This window comes from Acanthopagrus latus, chromosome 13 (assembly GCF_904848185.1).
Source record: "Acanthopagrus latus isolate v.2019 chromosome 13, fAcaLat1.1, whole genome shotgun sequence".
NCBI lineage: Eukaryota > Metazoa > Chordata > Actinopteri > Spariformes > Sparidae > Acanthopagrus > Acanthopagrus latus.
In genome coordinates this window covers 25426235-25450214 of record NC_051051.1, presented here as the reverse complement: position 1 = coordinate 25450214, position 23980 = coordinate 25426235, and the positions used below count along the sequence as shown (strand labels likewise).

Genomic DNA, 23980 nt, shown 5'->3' with positions numbered 1-23980 from the left:
GCCGTCGTAACATCCAAAATTGGCCCCTTAAAATGTTGAAGTCTAAAACTCAAATTGGTCCTCACAAAAAGTAGACACACACACACACACACACACACACACACACACACACACACACACACCATGAATGGAGTGTAAATTGAGTTAATCCGACACTTGAACACTGCAGCCCACCTGCACGCCGCGGCTGCTTACGATTTTTTTTTTTTTTTTTATGTGCATGAGGATTAAAAATCAGCCCACTCCTCTTCACATCTTGACAAAACCCACTTGGAGCCACGAGCCCATCTTTACAGGAGGCAGCGAAGCAGGTGTCAAAACGCTTCAGTGGACTCAGACCTGCAGAGAAGGTCTCTGTAGACTTCCTGTCTGCCTGTCACGACGGCGATTCAGGATGAAATACGTGATATTTTCCTCCACAGGGACGGTTTTCATTGATATCACACAGCTGGAGGATTGTGTGCAGCAGCTATCAAAGGTTCTGTTTATATACACAGATACAGAACCTGACGTCCATCATCGGCTCTACTGTTCCTCATGTTTATGAATAAGTGTCATATCTGCTTTCGGAGAAAATTCTGTTGGTTTCAGGATAGGTTTATTTAGTCCAACGGGGAACACAAGCTCGACGACTGAAATAAAAAAAAAGGATCAGTGGAGGCATCTCTGCAGTTTGTTTTGTCACTCTACTGTTTGCTGCTTCCATGGATGGATTAGAAAAACAGGCCCAGTGGTCACAGTCTCTGTGGTGGGGCTGCAAAACAAATCATTTTAGCATCGACATCTGATCTGAGGCAAAGGAAGTCAAACACGTCCTGATACAACTTGTTTGCTGTGTGATACAAAAGGAAACGTTCTCATTACCCACAAATAATCCGTAATCAAATTTAAGGCTTCACGGATGAGTTACATGCAGGATCAATCAATCTTGATCAATGTAGGGCCTTTGCTAACTGCCAGTCATTCCAGCAGTGTTGTTCAAAGTACTCAAAGGGTTTTTTTCTTTCAATTTGGCAAGTTTTTACTCACTGGATTCGAGGATCTAAGGACACACAATTGATAAAGTAGAAGACAAATGATAATTAGTACTGTAACAAAAAGCGAAAAGTAACTGAAACAAGTCCGGTTGCCTACAAAATATATAGAACCAAAAGCGAGCTCTAATGATGACAGCTGAAGTCAAACGATCAATAATCTGACTGACAGAAGGGAGGCAACTAAAATCTGGCAATGAGACAACTGAACAGAAGAGGACGAACATGAAGTCATGGGGAACTGATCTGGAGAGTAAAAACACACAAACCAACGAACAAGAAAGGGGAATGAAGAAATTAAACACAGGTGTGAGAAAGGCAGGAAAACAGACAAAGACAGGAAGTGGAAAGAAAAGTAAAGAAACACACGAGGATAAACATAAAACAGGAAATCAACTGGACCGAGTACCAAAACTACTGGGTGAGGTTTAGGAAAATATCGTGATTTAGATCGATGGATGAAGTAAAATGTTGTGGCGGAGGCAACATCACGAGTTGCATCAGTGGAAGTAGGAAAAATAAGAGCAGCAGAGGAACCAGACTGTCTTGTTGCAAATGTAATCCTCTGCAGTTCGGCTGGTGTCGCTCTGAGAATTTGCTCCCGGCAGGTTTAATGAACAAAGTCGCAGGGTACTGACCTGAATTCCTCACAAGAGGAGGAGAGGAAGAGGAGCTGCAGTGCATCGCTGGCTGCACGATGAAGCAGTTTAAAGAACTCATCACGATTGTCTGTGTTTGAGTTCAAACTCAGGTTAGAGGATATACGTCAAGATGGAGGATGAAAATGTAAAGAGCTAAAAGGCTGAACGACACCGTGAAGCTGTTTGGATGACACCCCCGAACAACCTCTTCATGGCGTAAAGCCTCGTTTCACGCCAGGCATGGCTCATTTTTTGGTTTTCTCAATTTTGTTTTCCCAGTGCAGATAGTCCTCTGTCAGCGTAGGTGACAGAAATAACTTCACCATGTTAAACCGCCACGACATCCTCAACGCAACACAAACACAGGAACAAAATGGAGGAGACTGTTTTGTGAAGACGAGGTGACTTCGGTCGCTCTGTGATGGCAAGTGTGGTTTTCAAGCCATCTTTCAGTATCCAATCGGCTTACTTGACTGAGGTGATAGAAATGAAAAAATACCAGGTACTCTACACAATGTTTGGCGATGGAAACCCAACAGAGAACGGATCCAAGTGAGTCGAGTCGGGCAGAGTCGTGTCATGAAATGGAAATGAAGCACAGGAAAAGACAACAAGGGCAAAGAGAAGACGTTACATTGTCATTTCTGTCTGATTGCCTCTATTATGATAAAACAAAAATGTGCCTTCTTATTTTACTCTGAGATAAAACTGTACAACAGAAGCGGCACCACAAATGTGATATAATGTCGTTGTAGAGAGTTTCAAGAGAGGCGGAGAGCTGACAGTTCTTTATACTGACAACAGGCCAGTTATTTGCTTTAACCTATAATTTCAAAATAAATGTTGACTTCACAATGTAACAGCTCGAATAATGACACCATCTGCATTTAGATTGATTCCCTGTAAACCTCGCTGTCACGATGCTGTTCTGTCTCCAGCTCTCCCGAGGAAAATGTAGGTTGTCTGATGTTCCAGTCAAGACTGGCAGCCTGGCATTATTTCTAGCTGCGTCCACGTCTCCATTAGAGACTGAATCGATGAACAAACTCGTGTTTTATCCTGCATTGTTGGTAGTTTCTGCCTCAGAGGAAAACAGAAACAACGTGGTTGTAAATGTGGTGACGAGACATTAACGTATTTTAAGCCAAAACGTGACGTTTTCCAGAACATTTGATGATCTGACCTCTCCACAGTGTTTCTCTTCAGAGGGCCTCTGAGTGTTGGATCGACATACTGTCCATGTCCGTGTAATGAGGTAATGAAAAGTTACATGTGTCTGCAGGTTACTCTCAAAAAACAGCCACTGATCAGGACAGTGGGTTAGTTTCCAAGTGTGTCTGCACACACAGACAATCAAGCCTCGACACACACCATCTACAGTGTGTGTCAGATGGTGATTAATTAAACACACATCATCAAACGCCTCATCGTTCCACTTGTTGATTTGTTTTAGAAAAACAAGCGCTCAGTTAAATTGGAGCTGTTTACATCATCTTGACTTCATCGCTCTGAACGCATCAGAACGGATCTCTCTGTCTCTCTCTCTCTCTCTCTCTCTCTCTCTCTCTCTCTCTCTCCGTCACCCTGCTTCTGTTTGTTTCTGTTTCCGCCGGCATCAACATCACTGACACTTTCCATTAGTATTCAAACTATCCAATGCCACCAGAGGGCAAAATAATAAGAGATTAGAGGCAGCGCAATTTAAAAAAAAAAAAAAAACTTGTATCTGGACATTAAGCGAACAATGACCAGACTTTGTGAAAACAAGAGAGTTACAAATTGATCCCAAGGACGTCGTGGTGAGAATACTGAAAACAAACAAAAGGCTTCAGAGCTTCAGAAAGGATCTGAAGTTTCACCTCAGCTAGATCAGGAATCATCAGCTGAAATCTGACGCATTGTATCTCTGAACTCGGTGGCTCTGCGTCAAGGTTAAAAACTCTTCAGCCTGGTAAAGACATCTGAAGATGAAGAGGAAGAAGTTTCTCCAGCATTAGACAGAACTGAGAGTTATTCACCGTCTGTGGTAAAGTAAGTCCTCCATTACTCCTCCCAGAGACCTCCCGCCTCGCTCATCCACCCTCCGTCTCCCAGGTTGCTCCTCAGGGAGTCTGGCAATGAAACATTTTCTCTCTCCGGCTTATATTCCTGTTCATTTCCTCTTCGCTGTCCGTGTGAATTGAAACTTTGTCTCATTTTATTTTTTTCCATTTCCTTTGCTCTTTTTTCTGTCTCTCTCCAATATAAACAGAAAAAAAATCTAGATTTAACAAATAAGGATTTGCATCACACACAGCTTTAAGTAAAGGATGAATGAAATATAGTGACACTATATTATTATCTTGAATTCATATTACGATTTAGGTCACTAATGTTAGACTGAATGTCATTAAGCATGATCTTTTCCCAAACTTTACCACGTAGTTTTGTTGCTTAGACGTAACCAAAACTGCAGCATAAAATCACAATGAGTCGTTCAAATCTCGTCTATTGATCAGCTGATGTCACGTATTTACCTACGTACACTCTTTACTGGCTCCTTTCTCATTCTGCTTTCTATTTTTATCTTTATTTCCCTGTTGTCACTTTTTACTTTTATAGCTGCCACAATCTCATTTCCCCACAGCAATCAATAAAGTTTCATTCTCCTCTTTTTCCTTGTTTTTTCCACTTTTTGCACATCCTCTTATCCCCTCTTCTCTCTGTCGGCATTTCATATCTGCAGCCGGGATCAAAGGTTAATAACTTTTCACGCTTCCTCCCCGTATCACCCTCCTTAACAAAGATAACAACGGAAATGACTGGAGCTTTTTGACAGAACAGGAATTGTAAACGTGCACATTCTGAAACCTGTGGGCGGCTTTCCTGCTCTGCGTGTGACTCCTATGTCCTTGGCGATGTCGCCTTTTCTTCAAATTATCTGCCACGGCGTCTTGTGTGGTGCGTACGCGGCCGTCAGAGCGGTTTGGAGTTGTAAATATGAGTCACAGTGGGCTGCAGTCGTGCCACGCAGCAAATCACAGGTTAAATGGCAATCTCGGACGATACGGGCGCAGCTGATTGCTTCACGGGGCTTTGTGGACAGCTGAGCGGGCAACCCAAACTACTCCGCTGGGGAACAGACCATCCTCACAATTACTGAGCTCGGTGAGAGCTGAAGGTGTGGAGGACGAGGGGAGGAAGAAGAAAAGGAGCAGCTGTGACATTAAAGGGGAAGGAACGCGAAGGGGAGATTACGATGAAAAATAAGGGGGCAGGAATACGGCTTCATAATTTACTTGCTTTCCTCTTTTATGACAAAAACAAAAAGAGGGACAACAGAAAGATAAGAGGGCTGGAAGACGAGGGAAGAAAAGAAGATCACAAAGCCGGCTTAGAAAGGAGGGGACGAAGTAAGGCCAAGTAATTGAGGTGAGAAGAAGAAGAAGAAGAAGAAGAGGGTGGGTTGAGGATGAAGAGGGATATAAAGATGTAGAGAGGGATAAAGAGAAGAAGGAGCTCAAGGCGGCGATCAGTGAATCTGTGATCTGCAGCGGTCAGGGTGGTTTGCAGTGTCATGGCTTCTCCTCTCATCATTAGAAGTCCTGTGATGTCCAGGAGCTGCTGGGGACAGTAACAGTGTGACCTGAGAGGACACGAGTTCTACCTTTCTGTCATTAAATTCAAAAGATGAGGAAGATTTTACAGGTTGTTTAAGGAAGGCTGTGTTTGTATCAAGTATTGATACTGAGCCTGGAGGTGATGTAAGACTGTTACAGGACTCATCCTGACTCAAAACCTCAGACGCCGGCTGTTTGGCAGCGTTGTTGGCTTGTAATAAGGGCCGACGCCTTCTGATGTCAAAGTCTGCTAATAAGCACGTAATGTGAACGTGATGCGTCACATTTGGTATAAATGTCAACCGCTGATGTATCTGTGGTTCACAGAAACTCAAAATGCTAACATTACTTTCTGCTGGCTGGAACCTTCTTGGGTCTGACCTCAGGGACATTTCAGTGTTTGCTGATATTTGTTTGTCACAGATAAGATATTTAAATGATAAAAATATGGCTCCATGCAGCTCATCTGGTGTTATTCACATAACAGGAAGATGTCATGATTCTGGTTCTTTTGCGTTTCCTGTTTTATTTTGAAACTGTACACTTGTGTGTCACTTTTCAGTTCCTCCCTATCTGTGGTTTTTTCTCCTTCCTGTTTTTCTGTTTCCTTCCGTCACCTGTCCTTCTCCCGCCTCACTCCACCTCCTCCCCTCTTTAGTGTGTGTGTGTGTGTGTGTGTGTGTGTGTATTCATGTCTTTGTCAGCTTGTTTTGTGTTCGCCCCTTTTCTTTTTGCCACTTTGTCTTTTTGTCTTGTTTTCCAGTTTTTCTGGATTCGTTGGTTTTTGTATGTTCAGGTTATTGTTAAATAAAGCTCGTCTTTTGTTCCCCAGTCCTGCCTCCCTGTGTTTTGTCTGCATTTGGGTCCTCGTCTTGTTTACCGTGACTGTAACAGAAGATCCCAAATCGATTTGAAAAGACTTTTTTTCTTTTTCACCCACTTTTCACACCGTAATCTTCACTGTGGCTGTTAAGATTATTGTAAACATTTTCAGCTTCTGTCCAGTGCTAACTGAACTTTGCCTCCTGCTGTGTGTGTTTCCATCCATCTCAGCTATTTAACACTCCAACTACAAACTGTCCACAAAGGAAGAGTTGAAGGACAAACTTAGTCGAAAAGAGTTTCTGTGACTCTATCAAAGTTGTGATGATGTAAAAACTTTCAGCTTGTCTCCCGCCTCCTCCTGCTGGGAGGAAGTGAGCCGCCTCGCATCTTATTTCACCTTGGTTTAAAAAAAACAAAACAAACCTCGCTTTTCTTCTCACTGCGGTTTCCATGGCGTCTTCTTCCTCCCACATTCACTCTCCTTCTTATTGCTTCATATTTATTCTCATTATCTGTGCTCTGAATTGGTCAGGACATAAATCAAAGTGCACTATCAAATTCACCCACGCTGCCATTTTACTGTCACAAAGGCGTTTGTCTGATGCAAGGACACATCCTGTTGACAAGGCATTACCTCGCAGATGGATATGATGGTTACGGTTACGATGAAAAACTGACAGCTCCGGCTCGGATGCGTGTGTGTGTGTGTGTGTGTGTGTCGGGGGTTAATGTGATATCCCAAAATAGGATTTGAATCCTCGATTGCTACCTGCCAAGGGGTTGGGAGAGATTAGAGTAAGATTAGATTTTAGCCATGCTCCAGCGAGCTCGCTCCCCTTTTTCTGACATAATTGGATAGTTTGTGCCATATTTCATTCTCAATTGGCTGCTTGTCACCAAAGATGCACAAACCTGGGGCGAAGAGGAAAAGAAAAAACACATAGCTGTGGACTCTGACTGTTAAATTATACGGACGATCACATGATGAGGGGCTTTGGCGCGTCGCTCAGAAATGATCTGTGCACCGCTGAGGAGACTTTTTCACTTGTTTTATTATTTGAAATGATGATTTTGAAAGGAAAGCAGCAGTGATTGATGAATCACAGTTCATCTCGGTGCACACGCCACTGAAATACTGATATTTGTCATCTAAGTCCTTCTCTACCCGACCCCCTAATTCCCATCACACTCGTCTCTGCAGCGTTTCTTCTCTGTCACATAAAGCTCTTTCCCTCTCTTTGTGTCGTCTTATTTCACTTCTACTCTTGTGCTTTTTCGTCTCCCTTTGACACAAAAGTTCCCTCTTTCATTCTATTTTCTCTTTCCTGTTTTGCCGGTCTCCTTCTTCCTCACCCCCTCTTGTTCTTTAATCTTCACACTTTGTACTTTTGTCATCTTTCTTTTATTCCGTCTTTTCTAGATTTTCTTATTTTCACTTCACAGTCTCTCCACCGCTTTCCATCTCCAGCTTCTCTTTCAGTTCCGATCGAAGAATGTCAGCGTGCTGTATAGACGTAAAGACCAGTCACGAAGCAGTCACCTCGACAATGGGACAATTTTCTAAGGAACATTTTACATCTGTTTTTCCGATTGAGAATCGACTGCAGGTAGGATTTAGCTGGGATGTTCCTGTGTCTTTAGGACAAAGATTTCTGACTTCAAGTGTTTCAGTCTGATTTGTCTTTTCAATTCCGTGCAGGGCTCAAACAGATGTACGTGTTCGAGGAACCAAATCTAAATTACTTGGCTATACATCGATCAGCCGAAGGATTTAAAGGACTTACAGGTTAAGTGAATGACATTTGATCCTCTAGTTACAATTCAATGTTCTGCTGGGAAACCTTGGAGGATAATGAGTCCTGACACAAAGAGCTCAAGGTGTCGACCCGGCCTCCAAATCCGTCAGATCAACATTCGAGTGCAATGAGTCCGATCCATGGAGGCCACGCCCAGCAACTCACAGGACTTAAAGGATCAGACGCCATCGGCCTGGTGCACCTCCCAGAGGCCCTCTGTCCGAGCCTCGATGATGAGTGAGGGCCCGGCCCAATCCCATGCCAATTCCTCCATCGGCACAGATACTCGATCCGAGGAATTATCTATTCTGGCCTGTTTCTCAGGCCATTCCTGAGCAGGTTTAGTGGTCGTGGCGAGGCCACATTGTCCCGTTGAATTGGGGCCACTGGAAATCGGGAAGACCATTGCCGTGGGGGGTTTGTACTAAGCCTGCAGCACTTTCTGGATGCCAGGACCCAAGGTGTCACATCAGAACCATGCATTGTACCAAGATGAACTGTGTTATCCATCATTAGTCCTTCTCTTGTTGTGACTCATCGGCGTATAAACGGCAGCTCACGATGACGGCGGATGTAACGCGCAGAGATTCCTCGAATGGAACTACATTTTTTTCAAGGATACATTCACATAATATCCTATTTCAAGAGCATCTGTGAGTAATTCAGAATAGTTAGTCATTTAACTGACGCACGTTGCCGAGGTGCAGAAAAGGTTCTGCGTCTCTGAGAACAACAAGGAGCGTCATCCTACTTCAAGCATTTGAAGAAAATGTCAGCGAGACGACGGCCTTGTGCGGAAATGTGCTGATTGAATACAGTCGAATAAAATCAGACGGTGTTGCCAAGTTACTCTTTCACATTTGAGATTGCTTCTGCAAATTAGCAACGAACAATAGCAACAGCTGTAAGCAGTGACAGTGACTGGTGAGGGGTACCAGGAAAAGCTACGTTTAACACATCTTGCAAAACATTCAGTCTGTTCTGTTGACGCTGCGGATGGGACAGAACATGTATTTGCATCTTTTGCCTATTTCTGCAATCTCTCTTCAACTAGAAGAACACTGCGTGCCTCCTTCAGTTCAACTAAGACCAATCCAACTTCCCTCGATCCAGATTTGGATTTGGCTCCACTTCAAACTGTCCTCACTCCAACGAAATACACCTGATTGTTTTTGTCGGGATCCATTTGTCATTCTCTGAGAAATTAATCAAAATGTCGACAAATGCCAGAAAGTGAGAACTAATGCCTGGATCTGTCCCTCTTTTCCAGATTCACACTGAAAGTTAATGTGGTCTTATTCTTGGCTGTGACTTATCCTCCATCCAAGTTTGGTGGAAGTTCAGGAGTTTTTCAAGTCATCCTGCTGACAAATAAAGGGACATTAGACGCGTTGACTTTACTGCATTAAAGCAGGCCGTGTTGTTCAGGAGTTAAAGCTCCCTGCACGCCCCTCGCAGGTGATTCGACTCCCGTGAGACTGATGGTGGGCGGATCTGCGCGGGAGAATTTCAGTTCATGAAGTTTCTGAATTTAACAGGTGCAGCAGGAGAGTGACGGAGGTGTCAATCAGTCGGTTTATACACGCCGACTCAGTCCTGAGAGAGGCTGAAGCAAGCGGAGACACAAGCGTGAGGTTAACAAGTGTTTGACTCACTAAGTGAAGGAAGTCAAGAGGTTTGACATTTGCATTATGATAATTACTGCTGACAAATACAGATTTCATTTTGTTCTCCCCCTCTCAGCGCCGCAGCTCCCTCTCTGTATTCTTCTTCTGTCTCTCATTTTCTGTCCCTCTCTCTGTCTCTCTGCTCTGATTGACTGTCATCACATCTGACAGCACAGGCGGCAGAAAGATGATAAACAAGACATTTACACCGAGGAGACATCTTCGGCTGGCCACACACACACACACACACACACACACACACACACAGGAGGGTGATGGCGCCGCTGTCACAGCTAAATTTGACTGATTCCCGTCTGACAGCTGATGAAATGTGACACCTGACCACTGATATCCCACCCAGAGCCTCGTGATTATCGAACTCTCAGGTCTGAAAACGTGGCTGTGTATATTCACTCCCGCGGGGTAAATAGAGACTGTGGGCTGCATTGATTTTTTTTTGCCAAGAACTGAACATTTATCTGACACACACACACACACACACACACACAGCTCTGACACGTTACCAAGTGTCGAACTGGGAGGTTTATTGTACAGTTTGTCCGAGCTCGACTCGTCTTGGCTGCACCCATTATCATGCTGCTCAGAGGAACAACACTCTAGCTTGTAGCTTGTGTTTGTATTATATGACCAATCACAAACATGAACAAGTCTCCTGGTAGCAGAGTGGGACATTTAATAAGTGAAGAGCTAACAATAAAATAAATAAAGTAAATCAAATGGACTCTGAGAGAAAAAACACTCCACGGGATCTTCTATGAACGATGATGCCATTTTCCAGAGAGCTGGTTGGTCAGACGGCGGCATTTTTACACATTTTATCTCAAACTTAACCTCAGAGCAGGTTAAGTGTGCAGCAGGAGTTACTGTAGCAGTAGATTATAACTAATTAATCTGAAAACACAGCTGACAGACTCCTGACATGGAATCACACGGGACATCTGCTATAAAAACCAACACAATGAGCCACAGGAGAGCTGCTGGCAAAACCCCTCTAGACTCATCGTGTTAAGTAGCCACATTGATTTGACTCAGTATTGTCATGAAAATTGCTATTTTGGTTGACCTGTAATTGGTGAAACTGTCTCCATGGACAGCTGATGATAACAATTTGGTGAATTTAAAGTGGAAACAAAAAAAAAAAGGACAACATCATTTATTCCAGCAAATGTGAAACAACAACAGCTGTTTGTGTCTAACTGACGAGCCACAAATCTGCATAAGAATTACAGCTTTTGTGTTGCCAGCAAAGTTTGGAGACATTACAGAGCCACAAAGACAACAGAGGGAGGAGAAGGTCGGTGACGGACGAGTCGACAGAACATCAGGCTGTGACGCCAGTTTGATTTCCTGCTTAAAGAAAGTCTACTTGTCTTTCTCCAACCAGCCAAGATCCTCTAACATTAACAAGGTTGTCTTTCCTCAAACCTAACCGAGTCGTTTTAAAACCAAAACCTTCACTGTGTCAAGTCAAAAAAAAAAGAAACATTAACATTAGAAATTGCTTATATTTCTTGGAGGGTCCTGACAAATAACAATGAAAATATTTTTTTCTGCTGAAATTTTTTTTTTTTTTCCTTTTTCATGATTTCACAGGTGGAAAAGAAATGAAGGATTATCCTGGCAAAACTTTTCCTCACCAGCTCTCAAGTCAGAAACACGGGAAAGAAAAACAGTTTAGATCATCAGAAAATACATTTCTCACTCGACACCTTCTGTAAATGTCAACCCGCCCCTGCAGCATAATCCACCTCTCAGCGGACTGTGTATGCATGATCAGTTTGTTCCCAGTGGTCACTGTTTCACCTGAATGGACAGCTTTCTTTTCACCTCTTCCTGCCACCATCTTGTTTGTTTTATCCCATTCTCCTGGTGTCTGTTCTCCTCCCTCTCTTTCCTCTCCACCATCTTTCTTGAGATAAATCTTCTCCCTGCTTATCTTCAGTCCTCTCTCTCATGTTATGCCTCTCACATTCATTTCCTGCTGATACAAGAGATGTTGCTCTGATGTTTATTGGTTTTCGATGAACATCTGAGTGTTGATTTAGAAACTGGGAGGGGTAAAGACTTCGCTTACACCTGCCTGTGCACACTCATGTATGTATGTATGTACTGCACACATCCATGTCCTGTCGACTCACCGCAGCTCCTTGAACGGCTCGGCCCTGACGTGCGGCGTCTCCACTGATTTGCTGAACACGGCTCCTTCGGCCCCTGAAATCAGAGAACACAACATCAGACGGCCGTCAATTGAAAGCACAAACCCCTCCTGTCCGATCAATGGACATAATCTCTGAGACTCCTCCGATCTATACGGCTCCAGTCAGCGTGCACGGCGGCCCATCGCCTCGCCGATAACCTGAACACACACACATCTGATAAGGAAAAATCCTCGGACGGGAACATCACAGGGGTGATTTTAAAATGAAAATGTTATTTCATCATGAAAGCAAATAGAATAAATTTAAAGCTTCTGCTTCAGAAGCTCAGAGCAGCGCCGAGAGTTCGAGACAACGTGAACTCAGAGACATGCTCTGCTTACTGTGCAGACTGTCTCCTGCTGTTTGGAGACTCCAACTCCAGGTCGCATTTTTATTCCTGACCTCCTGGAGGCAGTGAGGTGACTCTTAAACAAGATGCAACAGCACGATGTGGTGTGAAAGGATCCGGTATCGGAAACATTTGGTCCAGTAACGTCAGAAACAACTGAACAGTCAGGAGAGTTCATCCAAGCGAGATGTGAAGTTTTACGTTTATTTATGAAACGTAGAATGAAACATTCACCACGAGACAAAGACGGACACTCGAGTATGTGTTGCATCACAACATGTTCACATTCTGACTCGCCGATAGTGTCAAAAAGGACAAATGCGTGTATTATTGGCCGCTGGTGGTTAATATAAGAAACTCAAAAAGCATTTGTTATGTCACGATGTGTAATCAGCAGCAGCGCAGGCTCAGCTGTGTGTCTGCACACGTTTAGGACTCTGATTGACTGTAGTGCCAATACTGCAGCTCAGCTCAAGTAAACCGAAGCATTCAGGTACACCAAATCAACAAAGCATCGGGGGCAGATCAATGGCTATGACTAAATGTGTTTTGAGGCACCGCTGGGAGTCCAAACGCCTCTCACTCCGTAACACACAAGTTTTCAAGAGTGAGATAGACAGAGAAAAAAAAATAAAAATATGATGTCACATGCAACAAGCATTTAGCTCCAGTCCTGAGTGAAGGTCTTGTAACAGGTTCAAGGTAGCGTAGAGTAGAAAAATACATTATGCTTTTCCGTAGCTGGTTAATATGTCATTTTGACACACACAGACTTTTAAATTCCTCTGAAAGCACTCCTGACACCAGGAGGAAGCAAACGATCGACAGAATGCTACTTCATCCGGACAGAAACATGATGAGAGGCAGTCAGAGCTTATGGACAACATCAAATTGAAAATGCAGGCGCACCGATGTGGTCCAGATATATAATCCTGGTCCAGGCCTCGGCCCTCGTCTCCCATGACTGATGTCAGTCTGAGAGCTTTGTTGGCGGCATTAAGAACGAGTACGTCACCTTCCTGATCCAGAACCACCAAACCAGCACCAGAAAAACTGCAGCAAAAGTGTCGATGACTGACACTGATGCAGCTGTTCAGGTCGCTGTGAGTTAACTTACAGAAATAAAAGCTCTTAGATCTACATTATGTTTTCAAACGACACGTCAGATGTTGAGCTAACTGCTCCGTGTTCACCATATGGATCTGTCACTCAGTTCTCATCAGTTTAGTGGCAAAATTAAACTCAATAGCGACTTCACCGCTCATGCAACTGTCGAGCGGTGGGGACGGTTAGGCGGCGTGGAGGACGGATCACTTTGTAGTGGAACAGTTCACCTCAGTTTTCATCTTGTGATCCGTCCAGCTTAAGAACCGGAAGAGGTGGGAGATGTCCGACGGGTCAAACACAGGACTTTCACCTCGCAGGCCTGAACGACAGTATCGTGCGGAACCGAAAATCAGCGTCGAGGTTGTTTAACTTTATTTTGAATTTATTTCCCTCACACAGTCAGCCGTCCTCGTCGCTGTGAAGACTCCCCGCGGCGACACCTGATCCGATCCAAAAGGTGAAAGTATATTGCTAAAATTTCCAGAACACTTCTGTATTGATTTGAGTTACTTAAAATTACACAACCACGAGTGACAACAACAACTTTTCTCTCCGGTTTAAAACATTTATGTGGAAGCCACCTGCAGACATTCAGTCGTGTCACAACAAGTTTGACAAGTTTGAGTATTTTTCAGTTTAACAGGCGTTTAATGGTTGAGTTTCACTGACGTCTGGAGATATTTACAACACGCCCGCTTCCTCCAGGGAGCTCTTCATAACACTGCTCAACCTGTCGGGAAGTCAGGGAAATAAAATATATTTATGCAGACTGGAGCTTCGACTCGCCCGTGTGGGATAAATAACTCTCCTGTTAATGACTGCTACAGGTGGAGACACTTCTGTTCCACGCTTCTTTTTTCTCCCTAAATGAATTAAACTCTCGTTGAAAGTTTTCTTGTAGTGACAAGATGAAAGTTTAACACGACATAGTAAATCCATAAGAACACAAAGAATTAACGAGTAAAATACGTTAAATACAAGCTGTGAATACGGAGTTGATTATTGTTGGGAAATAAGAGGCAACAAGTGCTATATCTTCTCTGCATTTTGCAGATTAATTCCCTCGCTTTTTTTTTTCTGAAGAGGTGAAACAAACCTGAGGGCTTAGAGAAGAAAAGAGAATATGTTTCCAGCAGCTCATGAAAAGCTCCGGTGACATTTAAATACCCACTGCTCAGTCAGTTAGAGGCAGAGAGTACAGAGAGGAGGATGTAAAGTGAAGTGGATGCCTCGGTGCATGTCACTGACTCTCTCCTGCAGTAAAGTGAGTGAAGATAAAACAGAAGCCCCCCATTAGAAAATCCCGGCTCTCAGCTGGAATAAAAAGAACAAAAAAGCCCTTTACTTTGCTCTCGGCTGTCACTCTGTCTTTAAAGGATAAAGCCAGTGTCATTTTAGTTCATTCAAACCAACATTTTATCACCCATATAGAAAAGTTAAAACACGGTGATGTACCCACCACCGTCAACAGGGAGGACCAAGCCATTATTTTTACTTTTAATACTGTATGTGTGCTTAATAATTTAAAATTCAGAATTATGAAGGGTTGTTAAATGGCCACCAGTGATGAAAACAACTCAGCTTTATTTCTGAACAGTTAATAATTACGTGTAGTTGTACCATTTGTAGGGAGAGGACACCTCTCAGCCCGGTCTCCAGAATAAATTGTTGCCATTTTATGTTTCTGCAAACCCACAAATATGTTCACATTTCATGTCGTACGTCCCGTTATGAACATTTCTATAACACAGTATGTGTCAAATCATGTTTACATTAACGTATATGAGACTTACAGCCAGGAAGGAAGGCTATGATGACCATGAGGTTTTCCTTCTCCTGGTTTTTGTGCCTCAAACTTACTACAACATTAGCACAACGTTGTTACAGCGTGAAATAGAAAATTCAAGGTCATACTCTCCGTTTTTGGTTTTTGCCTTCCCTTCATTGTGTTCTGTAGCATTTTTTTGCATCAAAGAGATCTGCAGTGATACATATATACATATATAGATATATATAGATGTCTCACTCTGAAGCTAAAACAGAGCATTTAAAATCAAAGCATGTCTATTTTACTAGGACCCCTGGATAACAGCATCAGTCTGGAAATTTGCATAATAAGACCTCCTTAACATAAAGAAACGTAAAGTTTCATCATGGTTTGCAGAAATGCAAATTGAAACACATTTTCTGGATTGCTGTGTTTGAGCTACAGTATCTGCAGAAACAAAACAAAAAATCTGGGTCAGGCTGTAGTTGTGTGTCACTGATGAAGAGTTTGAAGTCTTGACATTCACTCACATTAAATGTCACAGATTATTGACGTTATGTCACTGCAGATGTTTGTATTTTTTTTGCCCGGCTGTCTTTATTTGTACCGAGCAGACTGTGACGTCTCCATTCATGCGCACTCGTGTGAATAATAAAACTCGATTCTATCTGATTTCTGATCAGAGGCTCCGCGTGAATACTGAGCAGACAGCAGCGATATGTCACTGCGCTGTCATGTTCAGGGACCAGCGAGGGAGGGGAGGGTCAGGTGAGAAAATAAATGATGCCGTCAAAGATTAATGTGTCCGTGTGCATCTATGTGGATGTGTATCGGTGTGTGTGTGTGTTTACGAGGCGGCAGTCAGACCAGGGGCAGATATCATCAGTTGTGGCCTGAAGTATCTCAAGAGGTGATGAAATATAGAGACACGCGAGGCACAGAAGAAACTCCCTGCAGGAATAATTTCAATGATTGGTGACGGTGGCCGACTGTACACGAGCAGCAATAACCCCAAACCAAAATCCTGCATTTATCTTGATACATATGGCTGCATATGGCTGCAGTGTTTTACTGTCATCTTTTAATATCTTCTCGCCTTTTTATGTGAATTAAAGTTGGCGCATTATATAAAATCCTGGAGGAGACTGGATATTCTTTTGTTTAACACATTTTTAGCCTGGTCTTGTATTTTGTAAGTAACTGTTACTCTCTTTACTACTACTGAGTGGTGGAAAGTAATTAAATACATTCACCAAAGTACTCTACTTCACTCCAAGTCTGAGGTACTTTACATAAGTGTTTTCTTAAATATCCTGATTAGAATCAGAAGCAAATATTTAAATAATGAACATGCATCATTAGCTAAACTGAACGAAAATATAAATGCAACACTTTTGTTTTTGCCCCCATTTTTCAGGAGCTGAACTTAAGATCTATATACACAAAAGATCCATTTCTCTCAAATATTGTTCACAAATCTGTCTAAATCTCTGTTAGCGAGCACTTCTTGGCATATCAACATGCTGATTAGACAGCGTGAATATTGCACAGGTGTGCCATAAGCTGGCCACAATAAAAGGCCACTCTGAAATGTGGTCCTGGGGACCTTCTTTCCAGAGTCTGTTTGCTGTAACTGATCAGTTCCTTTACGTGTGACGACTGAACCATAACTAACACATCATAATCTGAGTTGAGAATATAAAACAGCGTATCCCTTCAAATAACCACCCGCGTTGCATCTCCTGCTGTAGTGGAAGAACACAGCCGAGTCAGAAATGAAATCTATCAGCACAGTCTGCCTCCACTTTATGCTAATGCACAGCGCCTATTAGACTTAACTATACGTGCTGCATTTAAATGCACGCAGTCGTACAGGCGCACATACTGTGTTAGATCAGACATGAATATTAATGTCACATTCCTCTCTGAGACATGTGAGCTGGATGTGCAGTCACACAGCTGGCCGTAGCCCACGCTAACAGACAAATCCTGCCGTCTGTGATTAACCACCGGCGACGTTCGCGTCTCTACATTCAATCCCATCGAATCAACAGATGTGAATGAAAGACGATTCGAGCGCGATCACGGCCACGCGGGACCCTTCAACGCTTCGAGCCGTCCAGATGTCTAACTGTGAAATTATGACCGCTGACTGGACGCTGAAGTGCATGAAAGCTGCTCTCTTCCCATCAGAAGAAGAACAATCCCACTCTCAAGCTGTTAGATAGAAGCGATTTGTGGCGTTCGCTGTGTTCAGTAGTGATTTTTGCCATGAAGTACTGTAATTTACTATCATGGTGTATCCACTTTCCTTCAATCAGCCTCAACCACCCCCACCGCAGCTGGTGACTGTGTGCAATACCAAGAATGACTGTGAGGCCTCTGAGAGAACAAGGTGTTGTCTCTGTTGAGACACACGCATGTGAGTGCACAGGTATTCACATGACCGTCTACATGATGACAGATGATAGATTTACATCTCCAATTGTGTGAAATGGATGAAAGATATTAAGAACAGGCCTCCTCGGCTGAATTCTGCATCAACATGGGAAAGTCAGAAGTGTTCAGTAATCTTATCTTTACAAATTAGATATTATAGTCTGGAGAGAACAGAGGCTGCCATGCAAGATGCCACCTGCTCATCAGGAGCAATGTGAGGTTCAGTATCTTGCTCAAGGACGGTTTGACATGCAGCCGGGGGAGCCGGAACCAGCAACCTTTTGATTATTACAACAGACGCTCTACCTCCTGAGCTTCAGCCGCCCCACTCGCACCTATGTATTGATGCTGATGTATGTAGAATTCTTACTCTGTTAACATTTAACTCGTTTATAAACTCATAGTTTTTTAACATTTTAACATGCAAAGATTTAGGGTGTTTCGAGCCGAGAGCTTTGCTCACATCGGACTCTCACTGATCCACATTGTGGTTGGAGTGATGGAACACGAGTTCCTCCAGCAGATGAGCTCTCACTGCGCTCTCATTTTTCTTTTCAACCCGGCACCAAAGCTGCATTTCTGGTCACAGTCATTACAAGTAAAACTGCACCCTCCTGAAGGTGAGTATATAACATCCTGAGGACAGAGACGGACCTGCCTCCACAGCTGTGCAGGAGCAGGAAGTTTAATATTCACCCATTTAATGTTTCTCTCTCTCTCTCTCTGCCCTCTATTATCTTTCTCTCTTGCTCCATCATCACACTCGCTCTCATTTTCTCTGCTCCGGAGTGTATCGCATTCTTCCATTTTAGTATTTCAGTCAGACCGGAGGTGTAGCCAGCAGCCCTCTCTAATAAATATCCAGAGCTCCCTGTTGAGAGGCTTTGCCCCTTTCTTCTCTGAGCGCTATAAGGAAATCAGGAGCTCTTATTAAGGGAGGGCAATTCTCCACCTCAACAGGAAGTATGGGCTGTCAAATAGTGTTTGCAGCCTGCGGATTAGAGAAAGGGAAGAGAGAGTTTAGAGATCAAAGTAAGTACTGAATACAGAAAGAAAACTGAGAAGGAGATGGAGAAACGCAGGAGAAAAATCTGAGAGAGCAGAGCAAGAAAAAAAAAAAAGGGAAAGGAGCAGAAAGAGAAGCTAACCATGGCGGCCCGGTGACAGATGGATCGCTTCTTGCTCAACCCAACTCCGACTCGTCACATACAGTATGCAGCGGGCGGATTACAGCCCCACTAGGAGCGACGTGACAAGCCACCGTCGATTCCTTCCACACTGCAGGTGAATATAAATCATTTGCTCTGGGTCGTTTCAGTCCAAAACTTGTGCCTTTTCCTTTTTTCCCCTGCTTAAATATGCTGACAGAGCAGAGAGACACCACCGCCGCCGCCGGAGTGACAGGCGAGCCCGACAGTGATCGCCGAGAAAAGCGAGAGACATTTTAACAATGCCGGTGTGGCATCGGCGACGGCAGATACACAGCACCCATCCACAGTGACAGCTGTAACATCCATCCCAGCCTGCACCGAGTGACGAGCTGTCAGCCCAAATAAAATGAGACAGAAACAACAGAGCAGATGCAGTTTTGAAGGCTCCGCGAGGAGTTTGGAAGATTACAGACTATGGATTAACAGGTAGAAATCATAAATAAGTCAAGACTTGTTGGACATCTAAGCATGACCCTGAGAGAGGCAGACGCGTGGCGGTGGCTTGTTTCGTCTCATCTCGTCGTCATTAGCTTCGATCTCCACAGGCCGGCATGTGAAGCTGCGCTGGACAAGCTGAATTATCCAACATCCAGGGGTCACCGTCTGACCCCAGATCTGTGCAGAACACATCAGCCTCTCCTGCTCAGACTCTTCCTCGCACAGTTGTCTCTGCTGCAACCGTACGACTTCCCCACCGAGCTCATGTTTTACAAAAACACTCTGCTAAAGTTCAGAAATTCTCCTCACTGTCTGCGCGGCTGACAGCTGAAACACACAAATTAAGTTGAGATCTGCACCAGCTGAAGAAATTAGCGAGTACAGCTAATGGATGGATGGTTAATTAAATGCTTTCTTGACTCAATCTGTGGATGAAATTTATCCTCAATGTGTCATTTTAGCATAAAACTGGCAACAATTTCGACATCTTGACCAATAAGAATGACATCGTTCATGCGAAGAGGCTTCTACAGTTCCATCTAACTGGAGGGGAGCTACAGGCTGTTAAACCCTGTGTGAGAGGGTCCTTACAGAGTCATTAGGGCCACTTGTGGGTCGTTGGCGTCGCTATGGCTATGTGAACCCAGGTGTGGACGGTTGTTAAAGTGTCTGGGGAGGGGACTCTTATGCTTCACGCACCGAAAAGTGAGCACATGTGTAACTAATAACATCAACATTAGTACAGATGAACAAGTAAGAACACTGACACCAAACACAAAGTAACATCAGTGATAGAAAAGGTGTGATTCCTAATCTGAACCATAGCTGCCATCAGGTACCCTCGAGGAGAAAACCAAACGTCAAAATTTTAACTTATGTCAACGTTATTCACCTTATTCTTTTAACTAACAGCTTCAAAATCATTTTGATGGTACAGTATCTTGTAGAAGACATTGTTTGTTGTTACAGACCTGTGATTAGTCTTTACAGAAGTGGTGTTCCACTGTTAACCTGCAGGGGGCGCCATACCGCACAAAATGCCAATTTCTACATAAAATTGCTTTAAATACACAGTTTTCTAACATCTTCATATCATCTTTGTCAAATATCAGTCTAACCATACTGTATATATACATGTTGTGTTGTTGCATTCTTGCTCTTGTACACCTGACCTGTATAAAGACGCTGAGCCGTGTTGTTCATCGTGTTGCGTGTTTGTATCTGAACAACATGCATCTTTTTTTCCACCTTGTATGTTACAAACATTCTTGATTCAGTGGTTTAAATAGCGATCCAGTCTTTAACTCAGCTGTGCTCTGGTCTCTGTTAAAAGTTTGACACAGATTTTATTCCGTGACATAAAATAATCCTGAAAGGAGCAGCGCTGTATGCATTTTTAAATGAGTGTTAAATTATTTATCTTTAATGTAAAATATATTCTTAGAAGGCAGGAATATGAAGCTCACCAAGTCAGCCAAAACCTTTCATTTAAATTATTCCAATCTCTCTCTCACACACACGGCGTCATCATCATCACCATCATCATCATCATCGCCACAGTTCACGATATGAGCTGAGCAGTGGTAATCAGTCAGCACCCCGGGACGACGATGATTAAAGTGACTGCACGAGGACATCATCCCATCACTTCCACACCGTCATCATGAAAGACGGGCGAGAAAAAAGACAGAGTTACGTACGAGCTCAATAATCTTCTTCACGCTGCAGAAAAATGTGTCCTGATTGAGATTTTTTTTTTTTTTTTTTTCCTCCGGCGTGTCAGAGAGCCAACACCTTTTCAAATTAAGTTTCATTTCACACATGTGGATGTCAGGGAAAAGGCTGACCGGCAGCACCACTCTGGCTCCGACACTCCAAGTATTAAATCTATGACGAGTCAATCAGTAACACGCTGGTGGCTCCGCTGCAGGGACGGCAACGACAGTCTGTCAGTCGATCGGTTCACGACTAATCAGCTCGAATGTTGGATGGATTGAAATTAGATTCACGGTGCCTGAGGAGGATCTGAAGTAACTTTTCACATTTATCGGCATCGTTTAGTCAAAAAATTGTAATTTGTTCAACGCCTGAAAGACTAATGACATTCTCATCAGCCTCAGCCTCTAATTTGTATTGAGTACTAATAAGCTAATGTCAGCATGCTAACACAAAGATGGGAACATATTAAGGATTCAGCATCAGCATGTTAGCATACTGGTGTTAGCATTTAGATCAAGTAGAGCCTTACAGCGGTGCTAACGTGGCTGCTGGAACATAACATCTGATGAAAAGTAGTACAAATGATTTGCTAATTTTGGGAAAAATCCACACATCTTATAAAATGTTTTATTCTTTTAAACTCGCCGTATGTGATTTCTGCCACCAGGAATCTCACAGTCGAAACAAAAGACCTAACCAGTGAAGGATCATGGGAGTTGTGACTCAGGCAGAAACGTGCTTATGTTCTCAACTTTTATTCTCGTTTTGTCACCTTCCCCGACTTCCTCACCCACTCACTGACTGACCAAATGAAACACACTGCGATATCTTAAACACAGTATGAATTTCTCTGAGTTTGAGCATGATTCGAATCATTTCATCAAATCCTCATCAAATCCTGCAGCTCGCTCACTGAACTTCGAACTATGACACTCTTGACACACGAAGGGCTCAACAGTCAAGTCAGCGCTAATATACGTATGGTGAGACTTTCAAAATAAAGCTTCCATTCAACACGCAGCGTAGACACATCAGGGAGACAGGCAGACAGACGGACGGACGCTGCAGAGCACACCGTGGTTAATGTGCTTTAATCTTCAACAAAGATGGTAAGAGATAAGTTTAAGAGCCTGAACCTTGATGTCAGCCTGCCTGTCTGTCTGCCCGTCCTTCTGTCTCTGAGTGTTTGAAGCCTCGCAGCCTGCGGGGCGGCAGTAATGAAGTCCTGAGCCTCTAATTGGAAAGAATGATAGTGAGCAGGACGTTTGATATTCCTCTGCAAATAGGCCTGCCGGGGGACGTCGACTGGAGGAGTGTGGGGCCAAGCTGATTAGCATGGCAGCGTGTGTGTGTGTGTGTGTGTGTGTGTGTGTGTGTGTGTGTGTGTGCTATAAGTCCTTGCACGTTGTGCATCTTGAAAATACAACACACTGGAAACAGTTTGTGAACGCTCACAGCAGACTCGTTTGATGAGTCTGAACGCAGCTGAGGACGATTTAAATGTCTCCTTTCATCTGTCCTGTTTTACTACGAACGCTTTGCAGAGGGAGAGTCGGTGTGATGGAACATTTCAACTGAACGAGTGAAAGGGTGACATATCATAGAGATTTGTCTGTGTAGTGTACACCTGACAACACCTCTGTGAACACAAACATACGTTAGCGTGGAAGAACTCGACTGGCGTGCACAGAGACACGACCTCCCTCACATCCATCCAACGCGTTAGTGGATCAACCAGAACGACCAGCTGCCAGCCGGACACGTCATCGCCCAGCCAGTTCCACGTATAGCCCATAATAATCCAACGTAAACACTAAGTCTGTCTTTGTTTCCCCCACATCCATCCCACACATCAGTCAGTGGTCTGCAGGGTTTTAACTCAGTATTTTAGCATCGGATCAGTGTTGTAGATATATACACAGAGGGGTGTCTTTGATTCAGAAACCAAAAGTCATTGATAAAATCACACATGTAATGTAAAGCTACTCATGTAATGTAGGTTTGCCTGTAGGGCAACGATCAACATACTCAGTGGTTCAGTTTGAAATGAGGATGTGTTGACTTATAGAAATATGCAAACACACCAGAAACACGTGGACGATCAAATATCAAGTGTCAACATACTTTGTCCACATACTTCTTACTGTGAGATGTATGTTAATGAAGAACACAGTTGTCCATGTCTGTTTTTCATGATTGGAACAAACTCCTGATATTCATCAATATCCACTGAACATGCTGCTTTCTGCACATGTGACTTTCATTTTACCAACACGACAGTCAATCGAATCACACACCAGACAGCAAATGAAGGAATACGACCCATCTGATAATGTGCAGCAATATTCATGAACATTAATAACTTTAATCAACCTTTAAATTGTTGTTTACACATCACTGAGGTCATCAAATTGCATAAAACAGGTACTTGGTTTTGTTTGTTTTTTAACAAAGTTGTGACCTGGGGATAAAAAAAATGAAGGAAGGCTGTGAAGTCTGACATTGAAATAGTGTAACTGGAGGTGTGTGCGACTCTCAAAGGTATACCTTCCACCCCACGTTTTAATTAAGCATTATATTTTAATGTTATAGCCCATTAACTACGACTTGGTCTATACTTTCCATCACTGCTGACCAATTTCCAAAAGCAAACTGAGCTTTAGATTAATTATCTCACTCTTAGGCAGCCACTGGTTTTCCATTTATTTCACCACGGAATGAAAGTCAACGCAGAGATTTGGATAATTAAAACCATCCATACTGAACATTTTTGTATTTCTAACTCGTGGTTTACAATGAAGTGATGAAACAGCCTGAAAAAAAGGGACGTAAATGTACAAATATTCATCGTGCATCTCAGAAAGTCTTCAGCCTCCGCAGGGTCGACTCTAACAACTCTCCAACACAGAGATGGATTTTTTTCCCGGCTCGCGTGGTTAAATGTAACTGTACGCGTATAAAATTGATTCTTCCATCAAGACACAAGACGCAGGAAATGAGAAGAGTAACGACGTCGTGACCGACTCCATCTTCTGTGCCTCACAGGTCACCTATGACTGTATTCATCAAGTTACGTTCAAAGCCGTTAACGACCACAGAGGAGGAGGAGGAGGAGGAGGAGGAGGAGGAAGAACCTGTCTGACGGCCCCCAGCATCTCCTTTCATGTG

The 23980-nt window shown here is 43.4% G+C and overlaps 1 protein-coding gene across 3 annotated transcripts in view; it reads right to left on the bottom strand.

Moving 5' to 3' along the window:
* Positions 1-23980, bottom strand: part of sgcd (sarcoglycan, delta (dystrophin-associated glycoprotein)) — a 281116-nt gene that overhangs the window by 11205 nt on the left and 245931 nt on the right. For all 3 annotated transcript variants that reach the window (XM_037120242.1, XM_037120240.1, XM_037120239.1), the window contains one exon: positions 11722-11794. In XM_037120242.1, coding sequence (XP_036976137.1) covers positions 11722-11794 — 73 coding nt within the window. The remainder of the gene's footprint in view (positions 1-11721; positions 11795-23980) is intronic.